Source organism: Nipponia nippon, unplaced genomic scaffold, assembly GCF_047370975.1.
Source record: "Nipponia nippon isolate SJK-2023a ecotype South Korea unplaced genomic scaffold, ASM4737097v1 scaffold_11, whole genome shotgun sequence".
Taxonomy (NCBI): Eukaryota; Metazoa; Chordata; class Aves; order Pelecaniformes; family Threskiornithidae; genus Nipponia; species Nipponia nippon.
This window is the reverse complement of record NW_028262302.1, coordinates 20,355,342-20,378,963: the sequence shown is the minus strand read 5'-3', so window position 1 is coordinate 20,378,963 and position 23,622 is coordinate 20,355,342. Positions and strand designations below refer to the sequence as shown.

The following is a 23,622-nucleotide window of genomic DNA, read 5'->3' as shown; positions in this document are numbered from 1 at the left end:
TGCCAAGAAAAGCATTAGCTAAGCAGAAACAGCTTGTAGCTGAGGGCAAAGGTGAGCATGCATTAAATATCCACATCTTGGTACAGAAAGGATGCAGCTACAATCAAAACAGGGGAAAGGGGACTGGGCAGACAGACAGCCGCCTGAGGTGACCCAGGAGTGCATGCCACGCTGCTTGCTGAGAAAGGCGTCTTTGTCTCCCTGCATTATGCCTGCCTGTTTTGACGGAGATGCAGAACAAATGCAAGAAACCCACCTATATGGCCTTGATGACATTTTTCTGTTTCTTGGCATTGCTTTGTTGTGCTCAGAAAGGCCTTGAATGTGTTGGCCCATTGTGTATGTCTCAGTCCCAGCCAAGCAGAGATATTTGTGCAGCTGGCTTTGCAGTTCCCCTCTCCCTAATGTGCAGGCTAGGGGACAGAGAGGGTGTCTGAATGCTGGGGCACCTCTCTAACAAGAGAATTCGCTGATGAATCACAGCTGGGAGACAGGAGAAAGAGACTGAAGTTCTTCCTCTGTGTCTTGGAAGGAGCGGGGAGCAGAGGTGGGGAGGAGACCTTTAACCATCACCTGCCCCTTAGCACTGGCTGGTGTGTCCGCCTGATCCCATGTCACACAGCATGACAGTATTTGTATTGCTCCCCTGTTCCCATTTGGATTAGAGCTTGACCAGTGTGACCTGCATTTCCAGACCTTATTTTGAACACAGCTAATGCAAGCTTTGCTCTGGCAGAAGCCCCGCTGTGTCTGTGTGTATCCCTCAAAGAGACAGGACGGCGTTTCTTATCAGTTTTACAAGGAATGGTCTTATCAGAGTTCTTGGATTTCACCTGGATATGCACAATTCCTTCTTGTTCTGACGAGGCTTTACCACTTTGATAAATCCTGTCAATAACATCCCCCCTGCCACTCGCTATAGATAACATGATGAAATGGACTCGACTTCCAGTTACAACTGGTTTTCTTTTCAGACTGTCTTTCTTATCTATTTCTGCACTGGCAAAATGGTCAGACTGTGGGCCTTGAAGCCATAAAACTGAACATGAGAGATATCAGCTCTGTGTTTTCCTGAACTTTGGCAGCATTCAAAAGATCATAGAATCATAGAATCATAGAATGGTTTGGGTTGGAAGGGACCTTTAAAGGTCGTCTAGTCCAACCCCCCTGCAGTGAGCAGGGCCATCTTCAACTAGAGCAGGTTGCTCAGAGCCCCGTCCAACCTGACCTTGAATGTTTCCAGGGATGGGGCATCTACCACCTCTCTGGGCAGCCTGTTCCAGTGGTTCACCACCCTCGTTGTAAAAAATGTCTTCCTTATATCTAGTCTAAATCTACTCTCTTTTAGTTTAAAACCATTACCCCTTGTCCTATTGCAACAGGCCCTGCTAAAATGTCTGTCCCCATCTTTCTTAGAAGCCTCCTTTAAGTACTGGAAGGCTGCAATGAGGTCTCACTGCAGCCTTCTCTTCTCCAGACTGAACAACCCCAACTCTCTCAGCCTGTCTTTGTAGGAGAGGTGCTCCATCCCTCTGATCATTTTTGTGGCCCTCCTCTGGACCTGCTCCAACAGGTCCATGTCTTTCTTATATTGGGGGCCCCAGAGTTGGACGCAGGGCTCCAGGTGGGGTCTCACCAGAGTGGAGTAGAGGGGGAGAATCACCTCCCTTGACCTGCTGGCCACGCTTCTTTTGATGCAGCCCAGGATACAGTTGGCCTTCTGGGCTGCAAGAGCACATTATTGGCTCACGTCCAGATGATTGGATTTACAACTTAAAGACTGGATTTACAACTTGACCTCTGTATCTACCAAATGCCCATTTGGCAAAATAGTTTTCTTGAATGGCATGCCCTGAATCTGGATTCAGCTCAGCGCTGTTTGGTGGGGCTGTTTTGTGGGAAGCTTCCTCCTCTTGCAGTGGGTTCAGGTCCAGTCAGGAGACACCTTAGGTGTTGGTAGGAGGTAGTGCAGTCCTTTAGCAGTCCTGGCTGCTGTTAGCGAGAGGCAATTCTCGAAACAGAGAAAGCCTGGAATGTAATGCCTATTTCTTTTAGTTGCCCCTTACTTTGGTGCCCAGCAGGGACAACCTCTGAGCCCGTTGGCATGACAGTAGCTTTGGTCACTTTTGGAAATTTGGGACTATGTGGGGTCAAACCTGCTTCCTTTGCATGGGAAGGCTCAGATCTGAGTTCCAGTCCTGTGTCTTACTTGAATCTTTCCCATTTCTCATTAACTGTGGAGCTTTAAAAGTAAAACAGCAAGCCTCTTCTCTTCGGACCCTCTTCTTTCTTTGCTGCTCTCATGTTCATTCTCATTCCAACTCCCTAAAGGGAAAACCAAATGCCATTTGCAGTTCACTGCTGTGTATTACATTTATTGCCTCGGTCTTGCTCTCTCAGAGCTTGAACCCAGCCGACCAACTTCTTATCAGTTTGACAGGCTGTGACTGTTGTCCTGGTGAGCAGCGTACTTGCGCTATCATCACGTACAGAAGGCAGCAAAAGAGATGCCTTGACCTGTGGGTGTAGCTGTGCGTGCGCATGATATGCCAGTAAGTCACTGGGATACACGAAGATAAGATCCAAGTCTTGGTCTATGTATATGAAAGATGAAGCAAAAACAAAATGGAGAAGCATGCAAAGTTAATAGCTGTAAAAGAAATGAGAATGTGTGTAGGAGTTGCAAATGCTCAGCCCTTCTCAGCATCTGATCTGTGTACGCGTAATTTAGTGTATTTGTGTTTGAGAGATGCTTGCCCGCCAGCCTGCTGTCTCTTTGCCTCTCTGTCTTTTTCTACCCACTCCATTTCTTCCATTTCTTCCTTAGGTTTATGGACATGAGAAAGAATAATGCTAGTAACAGTTCTGAGTCACTTTTTCCATCCAGACACACCATGCTTAACCCATTCATGCACACATCCCTGTGCAATGTCAACTCCAATTCACTACTCCTGTCAATTGATCAGACGGATTTTGTGACACCCTGTCACAGATTATCTCCTAGGTGCTAACAGAAAGCCCTGCTTTGAACAGCATACAATCCAAGTGGAAGACAAGGAACGACAGATGGAAAGAGATGGGTAAGGGAGCACAAAGAAAGAGTGAGACATCATTACTCAGCACATAGGCAACGGTGTCAGCACACCAGCTGCCTAACGCTTGGGACAGCTTTTGCAGGCTACACAGCGTGTTCTTGTTTTAGCGTTGGCTGGTTCACTTAGATATGGTCAGCTTTCAGCCATCGAAGACAAAGTGGGATAACCTAGATAAGACCAGATCCTAGCTAGTACAGGCTGTGTTAGTTAGGGGATAAGAACATATTCAGGTCTTCTACCTGTGAAAGGCTTGTAACAAGCCTGCCGGTTTCTGTGCTGAGCGTGGACAGCTTTAACCTGCTGGGGTCCACGTGGGGCACGGCCCAGAGGCTCGCGTGCCCTGCGTTAGGTGTGCGGTGGTGTGGTGGTGTAGCTGTGGTTGCTGTGGGGAGGAAGTGTCCGGTTAATCCCCAACCCAGCTAATCTTCCATGGCTAATTGAGAGTTGAATATGGTTGGCTTACTGTAAAAGCTGGCCTTTCTGAACACTTATTACCAGGCATAGCTCCACAGACATCAACAGAGTCCTGCACTAGACCCAAAATCGTGGGAAGGTACGTCTGATCTGCTGCCTGTCTTGTTTTGCTTATATATCTATGGCCTTAGCAGTGTCCTTGCCTGTGTTTGCTTATCTGCGACCTCCAGAGGCCTTGCAGCAGCTAGGATGCTCCGCTAGACCTGCCCACCCTCTGCTCACATCTGTGTATCTCCAAACAGCCTGCGTGGGGGGGATTCCTGTGGGAAGCGTTGGGAGGGGGAGCTGATGCAGCAGATCTGTCTCCCGGGAAGGTCTCTGAGGCGATGCTTCAGGGCAGGCTGTGTTTGAGTGGTGGTGGGCAGGGGGAAGGGGTGTGCTTGTGAACACCATGAGTCAGCCCTCATGCCAGGGCTCCTGGTGTCACATCTCCCGGCTGAAGGATCAGAGCCCTGCTGACTAATGAGGAGAGGTTGAAGGTTGTTGTGGGATGGCGCTTCTGTCATGTAAAATTCATGGTGCTAGCAGGCCATCTTAAATAAAACATTACCCTCCTTGAAAAAGACACAAAGTCTTCACTTCATGCTTGTACAAAAACCACAAAGAAAGGATGTTTAAAGAATGAGGGAATTCAGTACTGTCTTGTGTGTGCCAGTCTGATGTGACCCTGAATCTGCTCTGCACTGGAATGATGCACGCACGTTGCCAGTGAGGAAACGTAGCAGTGAGGGCAACATCGCTTCAGCTCAGAGGAGAGGACTCATGCTTTCTGACCAGCAGAAACAGGGGAGTTGCCTTTTTCACCTCTGCAACAGCTTCAGCTTCTGGGGTGGCTCCACGAACTTCAGTGAGGCAGCGCGTGGTGCTGGTGGGTGACGGAGCAGACCTGGACCAGCTCTCTTGTTATGGGACAGCTGATAACGTGGCTCCCATTACACTTCTCCTTCTGCTTTTTGTTTGCCTGCCCACCTGTGCCTGTTGTCCCGCACTCATTAGTACTTCTGTTACCGAGATCAGACTGTTTTCCTTGGGCTGCTTGTAACTCTCCTAGGTGTTGTGTATACTGAAATTTCTAAGGGACTTGTGAAAGTCCCGTGTACCTTGAGGTAGTAAGGCACAATTATGTGGCCCTTCCTTTGTAACATGAGTTCTTCCTCTTATGGGAAGCCTGATAAATGAAGAAGAAGCTACTTGTTGTTGTTACAAAAGGCTCTTGAGATAAATGAGAATCTGGCACCAACAAATAACTGCGTAATTTCAGGAGGGTAACTGAAATGGCTGGAAAGCAGTTTTTGCTACTAATGAGTGCAGTGAATAATTGCTGCCTTCGGTTCTTTTTGAAGGCAGTATTAGTTAGCTGGTTTTAACAAGATACAGAACGCATGTTTCAGTGACTGATAAAGTACATTTTATTTTTGTATGAATTGATCCCAAAAAAGTATAGTTACAGAAAATTCAGTGCAATATCACATGCGATGTGTTGCAGGTGATAGGTAGCAGAAGTGACTCATGGGCGAGTCTTACGTGAGGAATGGAAAAAAAATTGAAAGTTTGGGGTATAAGAAACCATCTTCACGACTTTTATCCAAAACGACGGCTTTTCCTGCGAGTAATGTTAGAATCGGGTGGCATAGCAGTGTTAGATGATGGCACAGCGATGCCTGGCTAATCCTCCAGCCAGCCTGTATCACCCAGGCCATTCCCGCAAGTTTGCAGGACGTGTCCTATGTTCTTAAAACAACCCTGGGCATCCCTGCATGTGATTCTCAGTCACCACCCCTGGAACACAGAGCTGAGTTCCCAAGCTGTACGATGGCCTGGGCAGACGCCTGCCTTTTCCCCCATTCATTTGTGCTGTTTCTGTTTGCAGGAAAATCTACAGTTTCCTGCCCTGCGTGGAGGACGTAGCTTTATCTACAGTGCATACCTAATGCTCTGGCAGCGTGGTCTTTGCTGGAGAAAGAAATGTTATTTGTAGTTGGAAGTTGAGTTTGATCTGGTCCGGTCGTCTTTGTCTCTGCCTGTGTTGTTTCTTTCGACGTTCTTGTTTCTTTTTAGGGGGAGTCACCTGGATAGTACCAGCAATTAGCTCAGGTGGGAGCTTCAGGGCTTGAGATCAGTTAGAAGGGACAGATAAAAACAGCTTTTCTGAATTTGAGTGTATGCAGTGTGTTGGTGGATTGCCAAAGAGGCAGTTGGGACCCCAAAAGGGCCCTGGTTCCTGGGCAGAGGCAGAAAGGGTGTCAGCAAGCACCGGGCTCTCCCAGCCAGCTCAGCTCCTTCCCATGTGGCAGAAGCAGCCTGTCCCCATGTTTCATCCTCTCAGCAGCAAAATCCGCTGTTGCTTGCACAGTTTTGAAGACAAGAACCAGCAGTGTCTCCCAGCCGTGCAGAAGCCCTGGCTAGTGGTCGTATCCTGGGGAGGTGGGCAAGCAGGATTCCCATGCGGAGCTCCCCTCTTGCCAAGATGACTTGCCTCAGCAATCAATTTCTGCTGGGGCCATTGCCAGATAGGCAGCCCATAAAGGCATGGGACTCATCAGCCATACAACTGACTCTGCCCTTGCAGACCGTATACATCTGAATTTTGTCATGTGAGTGGGAACTCAGAAGACCTGTGGGCCTGGGGACAAGTTTATGACACTTTTTGTGACGGTTAATTTCTGGAATTTTAGCCTATGGTTCATCTGCTCTGAAATACATACATTGATGTCTGAGCTACTCATTCTGCATTCCTTTTACTGTTGATAGAGAGAATTAGGCAGTGCTGGTATGCTGCTTGACTGGCCTGTTTTAGATGTCTACATTCACTTGAGAGGAAGGGCACTGCCTATGCCTGTACCTTTTTTCTGGTTATAAAAGCAGACTGGATTATCAGCAGAGATGTAGCGTTCTTCACACTGGCCATGCAAGGTTAGTAAAAGGATTCACATCCCCAGAACTTGAGTCACCTGTTAACTCACACGCTGGGCAAAGACTCTGGATTCCCCAGACAGGCTGGATGAAAACCAGGCAGGTAGAGACCTGGACACAGAGGGTCCCTGTTAGGTCCCAGCCATAGGGGCCCTCTGCCCCTTGAGGGGATCCACCCTGGCTTGGTTGTCTGGTGGATCTTGAATGGGGTTGTGACCACTAACTTGCTGAATGAAAAGCTGGTATAGGATTTTGTTGCCTCGAGTTGATTTGTTTGTGCCAAGGAGGTAAGAAGAGGTCTCAGAAAATAAACTTGAACCTCTGGACAAGTTTTCTGTTGCTGACCTTGGCTCTCCTGCTAACTTTTGTCTGGCTACTGAGATCTTGGGTCTACCCTTGCAGGAGTTTGAAGATCTAAAAGTGCAGTGTTTTCTATCATCCTTCAAACTCTGCCTGATTCCCCACCTCCCATAACCCCCTGGCACCTTTTCTGCTTCATATACTTGTCCCTTGTTACCTGCATCACTGTCTTGCCTTTTCAAAGCCTCTCCCTGCTCTTGTCTGGTTTGGTTTGCTCACCACTGCATGTGCTTTGTTTCGTTGACTGCCAAGGCATGCGACCTGCAAGGTCTCCTGATTGAGTCTGACTTTGCCTTTTAAAAAGAGGCCTGAGATCTCAGTAATCCACCCAAAGAACTAAAAAAACAAACCACCCCAAACAAGACAGACAGGAAAATATACAGTAGATTTACTGTGCTCTCATAAATAAAAGTCAGACAATCACATGGTTTTCTAAAAATAACACCCATAGCGGGTGTTTTGTTAGGAATAATACTGACCTAGTTTGCATGTTGCCCACGTGCAAAAAATAAGTTGGTGAGGAAAACCCAATTGCCTGATGCAGTATTTGCATTTGCTGAACCAGATCTGAATTGAGAGGTGGTTAATTAGATCTTCTATTCTCCTCTCGGCGGCCCCTCTGGAGGTTTCAGGGAAGAGAGGAAGGGGGGATGCCCACTGGCAGCATGGCCCACAGCAGTCGCTTGCCTTCTGCCTGGGCTGGACGTGTGGGTTGTGCCTGTGTGGTGCAGTCAGTGAGGGTCCACATGAGCAAAAGGCCTCTTCTGTAGGCTCAGTCTGGGATGTTCATGTCTGGAGAAAGGTCAGAATATCTCTGTGATCAGAAGACCTGAATTTATGTATGTGAATTTAGCTTTTTGTCTCCATCTGTGAGGCAGATCAAAACATTTTGGTATCGAAGGAAACCTCTCTTGACTGCCCAGCTCCTACCCACCCCAGGGACTCGGTCTGTGCTCCTGTCCTTGTCCCTGCGGCCAGCACTGCAGCATAGCCCTGGGGTGGGAGCTGTAACTTGGTGGGCCTGAGAGTGTCTTGCACTAGCCCCTGCCTGCCAGCTCCTTCTCATCCCACCTGGGGACATGCTGGCCTGGACCTGGACCTCCTCCCTGTGGGCAGCTCAGTGTCAGTGACAGCAGTGACAGCAGCCATCAAGCTGGCATCCCTCACAGTGATGGACTTCCTCAGGGTCCCCTGAATACCGGTCTGGTAATTATCATTGGTTAATATGAAAGGACACTGGGCCTGGCTGATGGAGGAGCCCACTAGGATCTCAGGGAGATGAGGAATGTGATTGTAGACAAAACAGATCAGTAGCAGAGGAAGCAAAGGTCTCAGCAGTCCTTACTCCTGGGCTGACCAGCCTTTCTGTCCCTCTGAGCCACATACCACCATCATTATGTTATCGAGTGCCACAGGATGCGCTTCCCATCTCTTGAAGAACTGGCAGATGGAGAAGTGTCCATTGTGGTTCATTGGTAGGACATGGCATTGCCTTGTCAAGGCCTCTCTAGCTTCCCAGGGGTGATGGATGTGCACTGTGTGTGCAGCCAGATCCCATCACGACCTGGCAGTGTAGGGCTCAGCAGACCACACTGGCTTATTTCCTCTTGGCATGATGGGAACCAGCAGTCCTTGATCCGGCACAGCCTCGCTGCCGGCAGCCCAGGGGCAGGAGCTGCCTCCGAGCTGCCGGAAAGCCGCGGGTGGCTCTGGAGCAGCAAGCTGGCCACCCTGCTGTGCGGTCGTGTCCTCCACGGCTTTGGCACATCTTAGCCTCTCCATGGAGCCGTGGCTGCCTGGCCTGCTGCCTGTGCTGAAACGAGGGCTGCAGTCCTTTCCAGACTCTGAAATGAGAGCAGAAGCATGTCGGGGGGGGCTTTGTGCAGATACGGATAAAGCTCTTTTATGACTAACAGATGCCATCACTTTCCCTTAAGATTATATCCTTTTTCTTTTTTTCCCCCCTCTCTCATGATAAGCAATACATGAATTTCTGACTCTCTGAACAGCCTTGATGCTGGGAAGTGCTCTCATTCAGGCAGAGAATCTAGGTCAGCTGTTCATAAGAATAGATCAAGCCTTCATTGAACGCGGTGGACGGGCCTTCAGCAGGATGGGGTTTTTTCCTGGCTTGTTTTGTTCATAATGAGCTCTGAAAGTTGACAGGCGTTTTGTGGATGGCAGCTATAGCTTCCTGCCAGCAGGCTAGATGCAGGCATTACTGATTCAGTGCATCACAGGGGAAAATCAATAATATGAAATATTTATTGTGATTTTTTAATTTTTTTTTAACCGAAGATGGGGCACTCAGTATGAAGATCTGTACCTATGTTCAAGAGGATCTGATTCATGAGGTGATACGTTATGAAGATAGGGCTTAAATTTTTTCTCTGACTCTGCACCTATAAATAACCACTCTTACATATGGCATCTAATTATTTAATTGTATATGCAGATTAGATAGTCATTTACATGCTGTCATCGATGACAGCAACTAATAGCACTGGCAGTTATTTCCAGGCCCATATGGTAATGCCAAAGGTTTTAAATATCAGTCAGTACCTGCCATACATATCAATATCTCTCCCGATCTCTTCCCTTCAAAAAATGTTAGAATAAATTAATATCACAAGGTACATCTGCTTCTTCTTGGAACTAGTTGTACCACGGCAGATCTGTTGTGTTATATATTTTATGTAAGACTACAGTCCAGCTTGGAGTTTCTGATTTATCTGTGTGTGATTGCCCCCCGAGACTGGGAAGCAAGAGGAAAGTGTTAATATGCTTTGTCTCAGTGGTATTTATACATGCAAAGGGTAGGGGAAGGCAATTGCAGACATGAAGGACTCAGGTCCCACTTGTACAAAGTGGGATCCATAGCCATTTTGATTCAGAAGGTATTTTACAGCTTTTTGCCTTTCTCTTTGTGTAGACCTAAATGGTTACCCAGGGTAAGGTTAGTAGGAACCAGGGCTAGGGAATGCCCAGTTTGTCTTCTTATCCTCATTGACAAAACCAGTGCAGTCTTCTTTTTCCTGATGTAAAACAGGTTTTGAGCATGAAAGCTTCTATTTTGCTGCCATTTTACCCATTTTGCCCACCTAAGGTATATTTAACTGTGAAAAGTGTGGTAACAGCCAAGGAGACCTCAGTGAACAGGTAACCATTATTGGGCTTGGAAGCTCCCCATTAAAATACCAGAAAATACCATTAAAATCCATTCATTCAAACAAACAAGCTCCAAGGCAGCTGCCTTAAAATCCAACAATTCTGTGCTGTGTCAAGATCAGCTATATTAAATTGGTTTGCAGTTTGTGCGATTTTCAGACGTTGTTGACTCCAAGGCATTTGTTGTCATGTAGCCATGGAGCACGCAAGCACCACTCCACACCACTATTTCCTGCTCACTAAACAGATGTGTACAGCTAAGAGGCTGAATATTCTCTTTGAAACTAAAGGAAGTAGTCACTTAAATCCTTTGTTGGAATGTGGTCTTAATGCTCCTTTATTAATTGAGTTTCAAGTGTCTTGGCTCTTGATAGCCAGTAAATAAGATGTGCTGGAGGTCTAAGGTCATAACAGGACAGGTAACATGCTTGTTCAGGATGGGAAAAAATAGCAGCTCCTTTTTTAATTTGCTTGATAATTTAGAAACAACCTTACAAATTAGCTAATTTTGGTTCCTCAAGGACCACATCTTTCTCCTTTGCAGGGAAGAACTTGCTGTGAGCGATTAACGCTGGCAGAGTGGTTGCGATGAAGGCGGCAGGGGAACACTGCCAGTGTGCTGGCAGTCGGTGCTGTGCAGCTCTCGGGAGCTGGGTTAGTGTCTCTGAATCTATATAGAGCTCCCTCCGCTTTGCTGAGAAGTGGGAAGCAACGGAAAGGTGAGATACATCCTGATACTGGCAGCAGATGAATGCATTACAAATACTCTTCCCTTTCCTTTACCTCGCCTTTATCTGATGCCCCCCCTGCCAAGTTTTGCCCACTTCTTGCTTTGTTGGTATTTCTTTCATTCCTGTAAGAGAGGAAGGTGTCAGAAAATGCTGAAGACTCTCAGGGAGCTTCCACATCATGTAGCAGTGCTGAATTTTCTAGTGCCACATCTCCTTTAAATGCTTTTCTGGTATTGGAAGAAAACACAGTGGTGCAGTGTCAATGTTTTATCACCCTGTATTTATTCAGCCTGAACTCATGCTCATAAAAATTTAATGCTTCTCTTTGTGCTCATGCAGAGTTCCTCCCCAGGGTATTTTTCTGAAACAGTTTCAGAGGATGCTTAGCTCTCTCCTAGGACCCTTTTGGGTTCCTCTTGCTGTAGCAAACCCTTTACTGTAGCTAGCTAGCTCTGGTGTTTAGAGATTGCAAAAATCTTTTAAAATTGAGCTTTTTACAGTGACATGGCATCTTCTTGGATATCCTGAGCTTTACCAGGGCTAATGGCTAAACCAGCTCCTCACTCACTGTGGGGTGGGACTGGAGTTCTTACTCAGACTGTCCAGAAGTGACAACGGGAGGTGCTAACTGCTGAGCGTTTCTGAAAATGTGATTTATTTAGGTGTCTATACAAAAGCTGATCTTTTTTCTCTCACCTCCTCTCCTAAATAACCTGTCTGCAGTGTCAGAGTGTTCAGTAATGAGGATAAGGGCCCTGAGTTGTGTTGTTAATATACCCCATCCCATATAACAACTCCTTTGGCAGTGCAGGTGTGTGGGGCGTTCTTGCCTTAGTTTGTAGCCAGAGATACCTGCTGTGAATGTTGAATGGAGAAATGGTTGAGTTTTGATCTTGCGTCAATATTTAAATGTGCCCAGCTCCCATCTGAGCGGTCTTGGGATGTCCTGGAAGCCAATCTGTAGAATCTGTAGTTATGATTTTTAGCCTCCAGATGGTGTCTGGCAGATATGCCTGTGGAGCCATGTCAGTACGGTGGGGGTGAAACACAGGAGACTGGAAATGACACAGTCACTGGCCTCTTGTGGCAGCAGGAAAAACATGCAAATGATGTAATGTGGATTTTCAGTCCCAAATCCCCATCTGGAGTACTGCGTCCAGCTCTGGGGACCTCAGCACAAGAAAGACATGGACCTGTTGGAGCGGGTCCAGAGGAGGGACACAAAGATGATCAGAGGGATGGAGCACCTCTCCTATGGGGTTGTTCAGCCTGGAGAAGAGAAGGCTCTGGGGAGACCTTATTGCAGCCTTTCAGTACTTAAAGGGGGCTTATAAGAAAGATGAGGACAGACTTTGTAGCAGGGCCTGTTGCGATAGGACAAGGGGTAATGGTTTTAAACTAAAAGAGAGTAGATTTAAACTGGATATAAGGAAGACATTTTTTACAACGAGGGTGGTGAACCACTGGAACAGGCTGCCCAGAGAGGTGGTAGATGCCCCATCCCTGGAAACATTCAAGGTCAGGTTGGACGGGGCTCTGAGCAACCTGCTCTAGTTGAAGATGTCCCTGCTCATTGCAGGGGGTCGGCTAGATGGCCTTTGAAGGTCCCTTCCATCCCAAAGCATTCTGTTATTCTGTGATCTCTGCATATGCTGCTCCGTGTAGGGCTGCGGGTACAGATGTGTGTAGGAAGTTTCCTGCGAAGCTGTACTTAAAGTTTTTCCTACTGGAAGGAATCTATGAAAAAATGTACAGAGGAATCCTGTCAATCTAAGCCAAATGAAAAGACTCGAATAAAATAATTTTAGGCTTGTCTGTCCAAATGGAGATGGAATGTTCATAACACAAGCTTTCAAAAAAAACCTCTCTGGATAAAATCATAGATCATCTTGAAAAGAGACATGGTGGTGGTTGAGGTAATGCATTCTTTACCACCCTAGCAAACAATATCCGTAATTTATTTTTTAAAAAACCTCCTTCCATCCCAAGGATAGCAAGCAGCATTTAAGTTGTAGTTTTCCTCTGGCAGACCTGACCCTGGAGCCTTCCTTCGATAATTCTTCAGATAGCTCTTAGGATTAGAAACTAAGCTGCTGGGTGGCTGCTCTTTGTAGGGATGTGACCAGACCAACAGCACGGCGGTGGGTTCTGGGGCAGAAACACTTCCCTCAGCTGCTCTTCAGGACTTGGGCTTTCCGAGCGCTGAAGTAACGAGGGTGGACCCTGAGTAATAGGAGATAAGGTGTGAAAAAATACTTCTGGGATATTTTTCCTTCGTGTTTTCCTGATCCCTTTTGAGGCAGAGAGGCCAGGTCACCTGTCCTTCAAACACCTCCTTGGCACAGTATGCTTTGCAGTTTTGCATGGGGTATATATTGTCTATGTTGTTTATATAGAGGGTACATATGGTAGGGGAACATGGTCAGACAGTATCTCTTCTTCACCTACTGCTCGTGCAGGACTCTGGAGGCCCTGGGCAAACACAGAACTTGTCAGCCTTCCTCACTTTGTGGCCCTGATGCTTTCCATGCCGGCTGCTTTCCCTGATAACTTATTGTCTGTGCAGAAATTGGAAAATAGCCCTCAAACCTTTAGAGAAACTTTATGTCCTGCCCAGCCCATGCTGTAGCAAGCAGCGGGAGGCTTTTACCAAACTGGGATGCACGGGGCGAGGGGATGGAGGTGACGGGCTCCATCCCCTCTCCGACCAGGGTCTGCGGGCCCCCCTCCTCTCCCCATGTCCCCTGCAGGTGCCCATGCCACGCTGAGGGCTGCAGCCCCCGTCCCTCCACACCGGTAATGCCAAACCAGCCGCTGGCCTCCCGACAGAGCTGGGGGGGGGCACAGAAACCACCTCTCGCTCCTCCCGCTGTCGGCTATTTCTGTGCCTCCCCACAGCTAAATGTAACCTAGCTCCTAGGGCCTCAGGTCTATTAAATACATGAAAACCAACAAGTTACTTTTTGAAATATTTTATTATGCCAGTGTTTGGTTGAACCTAACCACCTATTTTTGTGGTCTGGAGAAACTTTTTTTAACCAGTCTTATTGTGTGCTGTGTGCTCTGTCTGGTGGATAATTTTTTCTTTCTCCTCCACTGATGCTGAAGGAAAACAGAAGGAAGTTGCAATTACTACAGGATCCTCAGTCCTTGCTGGAGGCCCACGGGGCAAAACTGGGGAGTCGGAATTCCCTGCTTGGTCCCAGTTTCTTTACTGAAGACTAAGCTGCTACTGCAGGAAGTATTGCTTTATTCTTCTCTTACTACGTGGATAGGATATTCTTAATGCAGGGACTTTTAGGGCTACTTCAAACATCCCTATTGCTTGGCTTTCTACAGTTCATCTTTAAAATTCTGGGGGTTGTGTGATTGATTTATTTATTACTACTATTTTTGTTGTTGTTGTCAAAAGGGGAAACATCTTGCTTAAAGAAATGGTTGTTTCATTCTGGAAAAAACCCCAGAATTAGGCAAAATCCCCAGGAATTAGCTAAAAATGTTCCAAAGGAACAGCAAAGTAGGTTACTAATTAAGGGAAAATTGAGGTCAGTTTGGAATGGGGTCCTCACAATCAGGAGGAAAACAGAAGCAGCTCAAATTATACATCAAGTCCAAATGTGTTTTGTTTCAGTATTCAGGGCAGGGGAAGGGGCAGCATTCAGTTCTTCGGGGAACTTATTATCAGGACTTCAGTGTGGTTTCTGAAACTGCTGGGACCATGCAGTCTGTCTGCCTGTCAGTCCATCTGTCCGTCCCCTCCTCATAAACTGAATTCCTCCAGTTTCAGACAAATCCAGAGCAGGACAGAAGATTAACTTCTGCAAAACAGGATGAAAATCAGTGGCTGAGCGGAAAAGAGCTACTCAAGCGAACGCACTCAGTAAGAGAAAGGAAGAAACTTCCTTCTTTCCCTTTTGCTCCCCCCGTGGCCACTGAGCAGCAGCGGCAGCTCCAGATTAGCTCCAAACACGCAGCTCTTGGGCCTGTTTGGGGTACCACGGATCTTGGGGAGGCGAGGCGAGGGGATGCAGCCTGTGGTGAGGAGGCACCATAGGGAAGCAGCTTCGTTTCAGCTGTTGCTATGGGAAAGGGTGCTTGTATTAAATATTTGTGCTGCTTTATTTACTCTTGCACACACATGGGTTAGCTGGAGAGTAAGCAGGGGATTTGGTGAGCAACAGAGGCAAGGAAACCATGTCTGTTTACCTTCAGATTGAGCTGCCAGGTGGAGTCTCTGATGTCTAATAAAGGCTGAGTTAGTCCCGTGTTTTGTTCCTCAGCAGGAGCAGTGAAGGTCTATCCTCTCTCCTCGGTCCTGTATTTTCATGAAGTGTGTAAGGATGTACTATTTTGTGCCAGCCACTCTCTGTCAGTTTGGTTAAAATGAGCTTTAAAACTGGTTAAAACTGACTTAAAACCCACTCAAGTGCATTAGGGCAGGGGATCAGATTAACAGAGGGATGCACACAACCTGTGGCTGCATTGTCTCATTTCTTTAGGAAATGGGGTTATCCTTAGGAAATAAGAATAAATACATGCTTTCCACAGAATTATAAACAGCTAATTTTGCACAATTAACGAAGTCACTTCTTGCGTATGACCATTATGGCAATGCCGGCTGCAATGTCAAACTGGAGGGGAAGGTATTTTTGGTTGGTTGATTTGTTTGTTCGTTCGTTTTCTCTCTTTCCAAAAAACCTACCTTGCTTGTAATACAGACTGGCTGTTCTTTGATTGCTGATGAAATCAAAGATGCTGTGTGTGGGTGGAAGAATACGTTATCAGACTACCGCATAGCTTCACAGAGTGCTTTTGCATGGATTTATAGCCTAGGGAACCACCATGTTTCTGTGTCGTACCCTGTATGTTTTACCATCATAATTAATATTTCTTTCTGCCATCTTTCATGCCTTTGGTTCAAAGTGGTGGAGAGTACCAGCATGTTCTGGAAACAAAGAAGGAGGTGGAAAAAAACCCAGATCTTCTCTCCAGATACTGCAGATCCAGCCTGCCTGTTAGGACTCAAGTATCTTTCCTATAACAGATGCTACTGAGCACAAAGTTTCCATTGTATATGCCTGACTGCATTCTCGTGGAGTCCGTGCAAAGCAAGCAGGGGCATCACTGCATTGCTGGAATCGGAATGTTAATGGAATTGGACTCTCCCAAAGTCATTTCATTTGAAGTGCTAATAGTCTGACTTCATCCGATTAGCATCCAGACCAAACAGCTATTGTTCAAGTCGGGCACACAATCCACTTATTATGAAGAGATTTTATCTATATAGGCAAAAGAAATGGGAAGCAGCAAGATAAAGAGTTAAGTCAACAGAGAAACAATATAAAAATTTACCCAAGATATTTGCTTGTTTAGTGAAAGATCCCAGAGACAAAGGAGTTACAGTTTTTCTGAGGTAGAAAGACAAAGTCTCAGTGATGTGGGGAGGCTGTGGGCTTTTCCAGGAGCGCCAGGCAACGGGGGAAACTCCTGAACGCTGGGGATGTCCCCAGAAGATAAATTGCTCCTCTTTTGCAGTGAGCATAGCAAGGGTCAGGGCAGGAAGGAGAATGACCGCCCTGGAGAACGTCACACGGGGGATAAATAGAGGCATTGAAACACCAGGAAGAAGGAGGGGGTGGGGGCAGGCTTCCAAGAAGTGGCTTTTGAGGAAGAAGGATGTCATTTGGTACACCTGACAAAGGAGGTTGTTCAGAAGCAGAACTGTGCTTGTTACCGTGCTGTGTCCTTGTGGTTTCCTATTGCCCTTCTTTCTGCTTGGAAGGACTCCCCTGGGGTGGGCAGCTCAGGAGCCCATGGAAGGGGCAGGTAAAATGTAGTGGTGCCCCGATTCCCCAAATGCCCAAAATGATGGTTTTGGACAGCAAACAATCCTTTTGCATTATGTTAACACTTGGTGAAAGACCTTTGTTCTAGTTTGATTTGACACTTTGCAGCTCCTCTGCTGTAAAGGTGTAGCTTCCCTGGGGACTTTGCTTGTCTAGGCATAAAACCATTCATGGAAGCACTGTGGTAGAAGATGTTCCTAGAGATTCAAATCATTCCCATGTTTTAGCTGCAGAACTTTAGCCTGAGCAGTAAAATAGCATTGGAGACTGAAGGGAGAGACCTGTCCACCCTGCATGTGCTGTTAAGGCACATAGACCCAGAAAAGCAGGCTGCTGGTGGCCTTCTGGCAGCTCCTTTGTGGCATGTCCTCTCCTGGTACAGTGCATTCCCCCTCAGTGACACCATCCTTCAACCCTTGCCTTTGGAAAGCGGTTGTGGGCAGAGGTATGCAGAGCGGGTGACGATGAATTGCTGCTCCCGCTGCAGCAGGAGGGATGGATGGGGCATCACCTCATGCTGCTGACAGGCTCAGCGCCCACAGTGAGGAAGGCCATCCCCAACTTGCTGTCCCTTCGTAGGGTGCTCATAGCTGCCTGCTCCCCCAGGCAACTGCCTGCTTTGCCCATACACATTGTCGCTGGTTTGTGAACCAATTAAAGGTAAAACAGATGAGATCTGGGTTGTTGGTGCTGCAGTGCTCAGATGGGGTGTGCCCTGAGAGCACTCTCATCTTGGGAAGCGTCTGCTATGGCTTTGATTGAGTGGATCGAGTGGACCATGGAGCAAGAGATGGTCCTAGCCTCAGGAAGTCTATCCATCTCTGCTCAGTCACTCCTCGCTTTCCACAGGCTCATATTGTATTCCCTTGAAAAAAGCTTTCTGGGAAAATACAGCAATTCCCATACATCATGTTGCCCCAGCTTAGGGCACGATCTGCAATTGTACTGTGTTCAAAATCTGTATACTGCAGAGAATCTTGCCTGCAGGACTGGCACTTTGACATCCAGTTTCCTTCCACAGAGAAGTCTGGGGAAATGATTTTTGTTAGAGCTGGGCTTGTTTGGAAAAATGCTGATGAAGTGAAACATAAACACATTGTGTTGGAATTTTCATGGGAAAATATTGCTGAAGCATTTCAGCACGCCTGGAATGTGTCTCTTCACTACTAACCCTCTCACTCCGTCTTGTATTCATGGATAGTGCAGCTATAATATTCCAAAGGAAACATTTTAACTTTAGCCGATTAAAAATGAAGGTCAAAATGGAATGTACATAAAACCTCTCAGTTTTCAACTTTTTTCACAACCTAGGAAAACACTGTATTTTGCAACCTCGGTATTTCCTACTGGTCACAGCTCAAATGTATGACCACTGCTGTAATTTCTGTTTGCCCGTCAATAAATGTATTTATTTCCTCCTCCCTATCGTTCCTAATGAATCAAACAGCTCTGTGATAACATGCTGGTGGAATTAAGCACTGAGTAAAAGAGCCAGAACAACATAACATTTACTTGGTTTCCAAGTAGGAAACTAGTGGAATTTTACTGTCATGAAAATGTAGAAAATCTTGGAAGAAACTGCAGGTGTTAAACCCAGAAAGGTGAATGCACATATTTGGAATAATTTAGATGCTGTATGGAAAAATAACCCCTTAAATTCATACCCCCCAAAATCATCCTTGAATAGTGTATGGTTTTGAATCAACACAGCTTGTAATAGCTAATACAAGACTCTGTCCTCACCTGATGAAAATCCTCAGGTTCATGATTTCATTTTTATAATAATGGAATGGAGAAATAAAACCCAGTTTGTAACTATCTAGCAAAGAGGGCATGGTAAGGACAGCATTTCAGCTTCTCTCCAAGTGTAATGTCTTTTTCACAGCAGTGCAGGGACTTTTTAAAAATCTGTTTTAAACCTGAGCTCCTGGAGTTAAAGGATGCTTTCGGTGTTGTTCTGAGATTTATGGCCAGACCCTTTAGCAGCCCCGGACTCGCCAATACGGCCCTTGCACTAAGTGGGCATGCATCTCTCACTGCAGACGTTAGCTGGTGAATAGACCTATATATGCGCATCCACATATGGACACACATGCACACATTTATGGTGGATTGCTGGAATGTTATGCCATTTATATATGTGTGTGTGTGTATATAAGAATAAAATGATATATAATAACGTATATAGTTGCTGGAAAATTGCATAATCCAGAAGGCTGAGATCACTTTTATCTCCTCTGAATGGTGCTGCTAAAACAAGAAAACCAACACCCATTCTCCGGGGCTTTACTTCCCTGTTGGCTAACACTAGGCTTGCCAGGAGGTGGGGAAAAATTTGGCTCCAAAGCCAGGCGTGATCTCCTTGCCCAAGAAGAACTCAGGTGCAGCCGGGGCACGTGGGGTGGGTGGAAAGTGATGTGTGCTTCATAGAAACTATTAATAATCAACTCCCTTAAACTGATAGGATTGTCATCAAATTAACTGGCAGCGCGTAGGGATGTTTTAGTCATTTAGAAAGTGCCGAAAACCCCGCTGGCTTTCCCCCAGTGCTTGTGGTTAGATTGTGTATGAGGTTTTTGACATTATTTTCCTAGAAGAGAGAGAGATTACATAAGCAGTCTGGCAGGCTATAAAAATGTCCTCACTCAGCATGGGCAGGAACCAGGTTAGACTTCTTCGAAGGCAGCTGAAGCCTGCAGCCTCACGGAAAAAAAATAAATCTGGGGAGAAATGTCTTCTCCGGGAGATGGCCGCTAAGATCACCTTGCATAGAAGTGTTTCTAATGTTTTTTTCTAATAGTATTTGCAGTTGGACAGAAAGCATCTGGATCTGCTGGGATCATGAGGAAGACCTGGGGAGCCTCCACGGAAAGAGGCAGCAAGTGGGAGAAAATGGCCGGGGAAAACACAAGGATGCTGCCCAAGGCCGCGCACGAGGAGAGGAAGAAGCAGGAAGCGAAGAGGAGAGGGAAACTGAAGACCATGGCAGGCAAATTGCTAAAGGCCGTGGCTAGTGGGAAGGAGGCAGTGGAGAAGGCTGGCAGTGAGGATGTGGCTGGGAATTTGCTGAAGATGGCAACCAGCAGGAAGGAAGCGGAGGGAGAGATGCCCGCAGGTAACCTTGAAGTTATCTCTGTGTCCAGTCCTGGACCTTCTCACCCTCTCCCAGCCCTGCAAGCTCTTGTTTTCGTTAGCTTCTGGAGTAGGTGCTTTACACTTTCCTCCTCCCCATCCTTCACCTGAGTTCTTGTCCTTTTTGAACTCTACACTTGCTCCTCTGGAAACTTCTATATTTTATTTCCCTTTTGCCTCACAAGTCTTTGTCTTTGCTGTTCTTATTTTTATCCCTGCAAAGACTCCTGATGTGTCTTGTGAGAAAGACGAGGTACGTGTGACTGACACCCTGTCATGTGTGGTTGTGCTGTTCTTCCACAGATGGGGAAGGGGAGGTAGGTTGTACATGGGCTAATTGTACCAAGTAAACATTTCCTATATGTTGCATGTATTGAGGCAAGATGAGTGCAGCTTGCTAGACCCCTCCTGAGCAGCTTGCCCGTTGCTTTGCTGAAGATCCTTGCATCAGCCCTTCTCCATTTTGTGTCATGTTCCTCCCTCCAGTCCTGTTTGATTTAATTCTTACTACACAGACGAGATGTTTTCATAGAGGGAAGTTAGGATACCGGTGAAAGATAATGGAAACTCATACTCTTTCATTCTTCACTCTACACCCAAAGCTGTATCCTGAATTGATTTCAGAGTCCCACTGCTTCTGTCCTTGCTTAACTTTCCCTGGGTCCTCATCAAATTTGATTTTTCCTCTGGGCTCTGCTCCAGATACGTTTGGGCAAATCTTGGTAACCCTTTGTTGCTCAATTTTGTAATCTGTAAAATGCACAGGGAAAAAAACGCAGCTCTGTGCAGCTGTTGTGAAATTCCTTTTAACTCTTAGTGGTGGGCTGGGTGCAATGGGTAAGATACTTCGGAAGCAAGCAGCAGTGAAAAGCTCCTCCTTCCAGCTTCTGAACTTTAAAGATTTCGTAACTGCCTTGACAGGGTGTCTGGTGATTAGGGCAATGGCTCAGTCACCACAGCTTCTTGCAGACGTGGAAGTCATGGGGAGTTACGTGAATCCCCTTTGCTGAGACACTGCAGACCGGTAGCCCACCTTCTGATTTTCACCTTTGGGCGAAATAGTACATGTAGTCATTTGGCCTAGTTAAAAAGCCCTGGCAAAGAGAGGGCCCTGGGCTGCACTGAGCAGCCTCGGTCTACGATGAGAGCTCGCTGGCAGGAGTGAGACCCTCTGCATAGCCGTGCCAGACTGTGGACAGGAGAGAGAGACCTTACAAGGGAGTTTGCAGCACTTTGGTCCTGCCAAGGTTTCTGTAGAGAAGACAGAGGATTCCTTCTTTCAGCTGTTGGCTCTTTCAGAAGATGTCCTTTCTCTAATGCTTTTCTTCTGGAAAAAAAGATACTTTCCTTAAGGAAAGATTGTCATTAATGAACCTGCATTGCCCACAAGAGGAGATCTACTGGGATGATGACAGAAAGCTGCAGAAGACTAGTCTGCAGGCTTAGTTAGCCTGGAGGAGAAAGGATGAAAGAAAGAAAGAGGAAAGAAAGTGCTTGCCCTGAGGAAACTGAGAGGTGCTAGTGATAGACCTGAAGTGAGGCCATCTTGAGTAGATCCTGAAGATTTTTGAGATACATGTAAATTACATACTTCAGTACGTGGATATTAAAGTGATGAGTCCTATAGAGGAGTGAACAAACATCAAGCTGTGTTGTTACTCTCTCTATTGCAGAGGAAACCATCTGTGGATTCATTGAGCAAGGAAAATTTTTTGAGGCTTGTGATCATATTTATGGTCTGGAGCATTCTGGAAACGATGGTGCGGGAAAGGCTGAATCACTTTATACGTTACTGGCTGAACGAATGTGGACTGTGGTGGGCGAAGCGCTCAGTGGAAGTGGTAGGATGTTCCTGGAGCCGTTGCAGTCGGTGGGGGAATCGCTGAAGTGGGAGAAGCAGAAGGAAGTGGAGTGGCTTGGCAGCGGCCAAGAGACAGAGTCTGTTTCCACCTGGAGTCCAAACTTCTGGAGGAAAGATCTGGAGGAAAAACTGATACAGTACATGATGGCTCAGATCCCCCCCTTTGGTTCCTCTAGTAACACAGACGATACTGCACTAAAACAGCATCTGAGTCAGCTGGAAATGACGTTTCTCCCCAGCCTGGAGCACAGAAGTGATTTCTTCAAGGAAGCAGGACTGCTCGTCACCTACGCCCGCTGCTGTCAGGCCTCTTTGTCTTCTCACCTTTCCACCCTTACTGACAGGAGCAATTTCAGCTTCAGCCAATGTCTTTTAGTTTATGAATGGGGCCTTAAAATGTACAAAAGGTATGTTTGAAGGACTTCTTTTTCTCTACATTTTTTCTATGTCTCTATTCTTCAGTACTGAGCACAATCCCTGCTTCCTGCTAACGCAGTGATGCTCAGGACTCTTGCTGAGTTTAGACTTGCCCACTGCCTGTTTTACCTTCTGTGCTCTCAGAATCAGAGCCTTTTTTCATTGCAACGCTGCCTCTTTCTAAATCCTTAGTATCGGGTTAAGGGGCTTACCTGAGGCAGGCAGGTATTTCTCCGCTGGATTCCTGTTGGACATGCGCAGTGTCCTGCTTTGCTGAAGAATTCCTTTTCTCACATTAAGCCTTTTTTAGCAAGGTCCATAATACTCTGATTACTCCAGAATAATTTTCTCTTGCCTTTATGTCAGCATTATGCTCTGTGGACTTCTCTTGTCATCTCCTTTGTTCTCCTGCTGCTTTATCTGGCTTGTTGTTTGCCCAGTTGTTTCCATATTTCCTGCATTAGTCTTCAGATCACAGGAAAAACATATAGCAGATCATTAAATTCCTGCCCAAGTTCGGGAAAACGGATGTGGCTTTCCCCATGATCTGAAGAGCGACACATCTGGGACCTTTTGGCCCAATGTGAATTCAGAGCCTGTGGTTGTCATCAAAGCCTGAAGCTTTCTTGTGATTTCTTTTTGTATGACAGTGATAGATGAGGTGTTTGATTCTCTGTATCCATGGTTACTTTGCTACTTGACAGCTCCAATCTACTTATGTGCTAATAGTTTTCAGCCCTTTTGGGTTATCTGATTGCTTCCATCCAAGCCTAGAGCTTCTCTGTTCCTTGTATTAATTACACCTAGAAACTCTTGATTAGCTCATAAACAGTTCATCAGGTGGGCTCTTCCCCCTCAGCAGTTCCCAAAGGAGGGAGGCAGGGTGGTGGGTACGTGCTGGTGCGTGCTGTCCTCAGACACGTGGGAGACGTGGCCAGGATGCATCCCTTCTACTGCTACTTTTATGGGTTTAAAATGGTAAAACTTTGGGTTTAGGTAAGAGTAATGGATTGATGAAATATTGAAAATTTAAATGAAATTGGAGATGAATAATTATGTAATGTAAATATATAATGAAAAGCTCCAAGACAGGAAAAAATGTGTTATACAAATACTGAATTCCTTCAAGAAAAAAAAAGCAAGAGAGCAAGAGCAGCCTGTGACTGTAGTAGGGTCAGAAAGTAGTGCAGAAAGTGGAAATGAGAAGAGCAGAGATGTCAGACTTAACAATTTGGATTTTCCTCTCTGAATACAGTTACAACCTTAATGAAAGCTCCTGTAGAGATGCAGTCGTCCTGGTATATCGCTGCTTTTTATTCCAGAGAGAATATGCAACACTTGTAAAATTGTGCATCCATGGAAGTGTGTTTGTGTGACTCTGCCCAAGCCCGAGAAGGAATTCAGCAGCAGGACTGAGGGAAGGGGAGAGGGAAATGGTGAGCAAAAAGTGTAATTTGGGCAGCAAATATAGAAGAAGGAAAAGAAACAGCACAAAAGAATAGCTGGCCAAAGGGCATGATAAAGATCATCCACCATGTTGTGGCTGCCCCGACGCTGCAAACACTGCTGGGGGCTTGCAGGGCACCCCGTCTGCTTAGCATGAGGCTGTGGTGCCAAGCAGGGGG

At 46.4% G+C, this 23,622-nt stretch overlaps 1 protein-coding gene across 5 annotated transcripts in view; it reads left to right on the top strand.

Moving 5' to 3' along the window:
• The first annotated feature begins 3,371 nt into the window (after positions 1-3,371).
• Positions 3,372-23,622, top strand: part of LOC148056859 (exocyst complex component 3-like protein) — a 41,515-nt gene continuing 21,264 nt past the window's right edge. For 4 of the 5 annotated variants that reach the window (XM_087747791.1, XM_087747788.1, XM_087747792.1 and 1 more), the window contains exons 1-3: positions 3,372-3,648; positions 19,388-19,702; positions 21,393-21,987. In XM_087747791.1, coding sequence (XP_087603917.1) covers positions 19,429-19,702; positions 21,393-21,987 — 869 coding nt within the window. In that variant the 5' untranslated portion in view covers positions 3,372-3,648; positions 19,388-19,428. Of the gene's footprint in view, positions 3,649-10,637; positions 10,730-19,387; positions 19,703-21,392; positions 21,988-23,622 lie in introns of those variants that run through there. The other variant, XM_087747790.1, reaches the window with a different exon arrangement.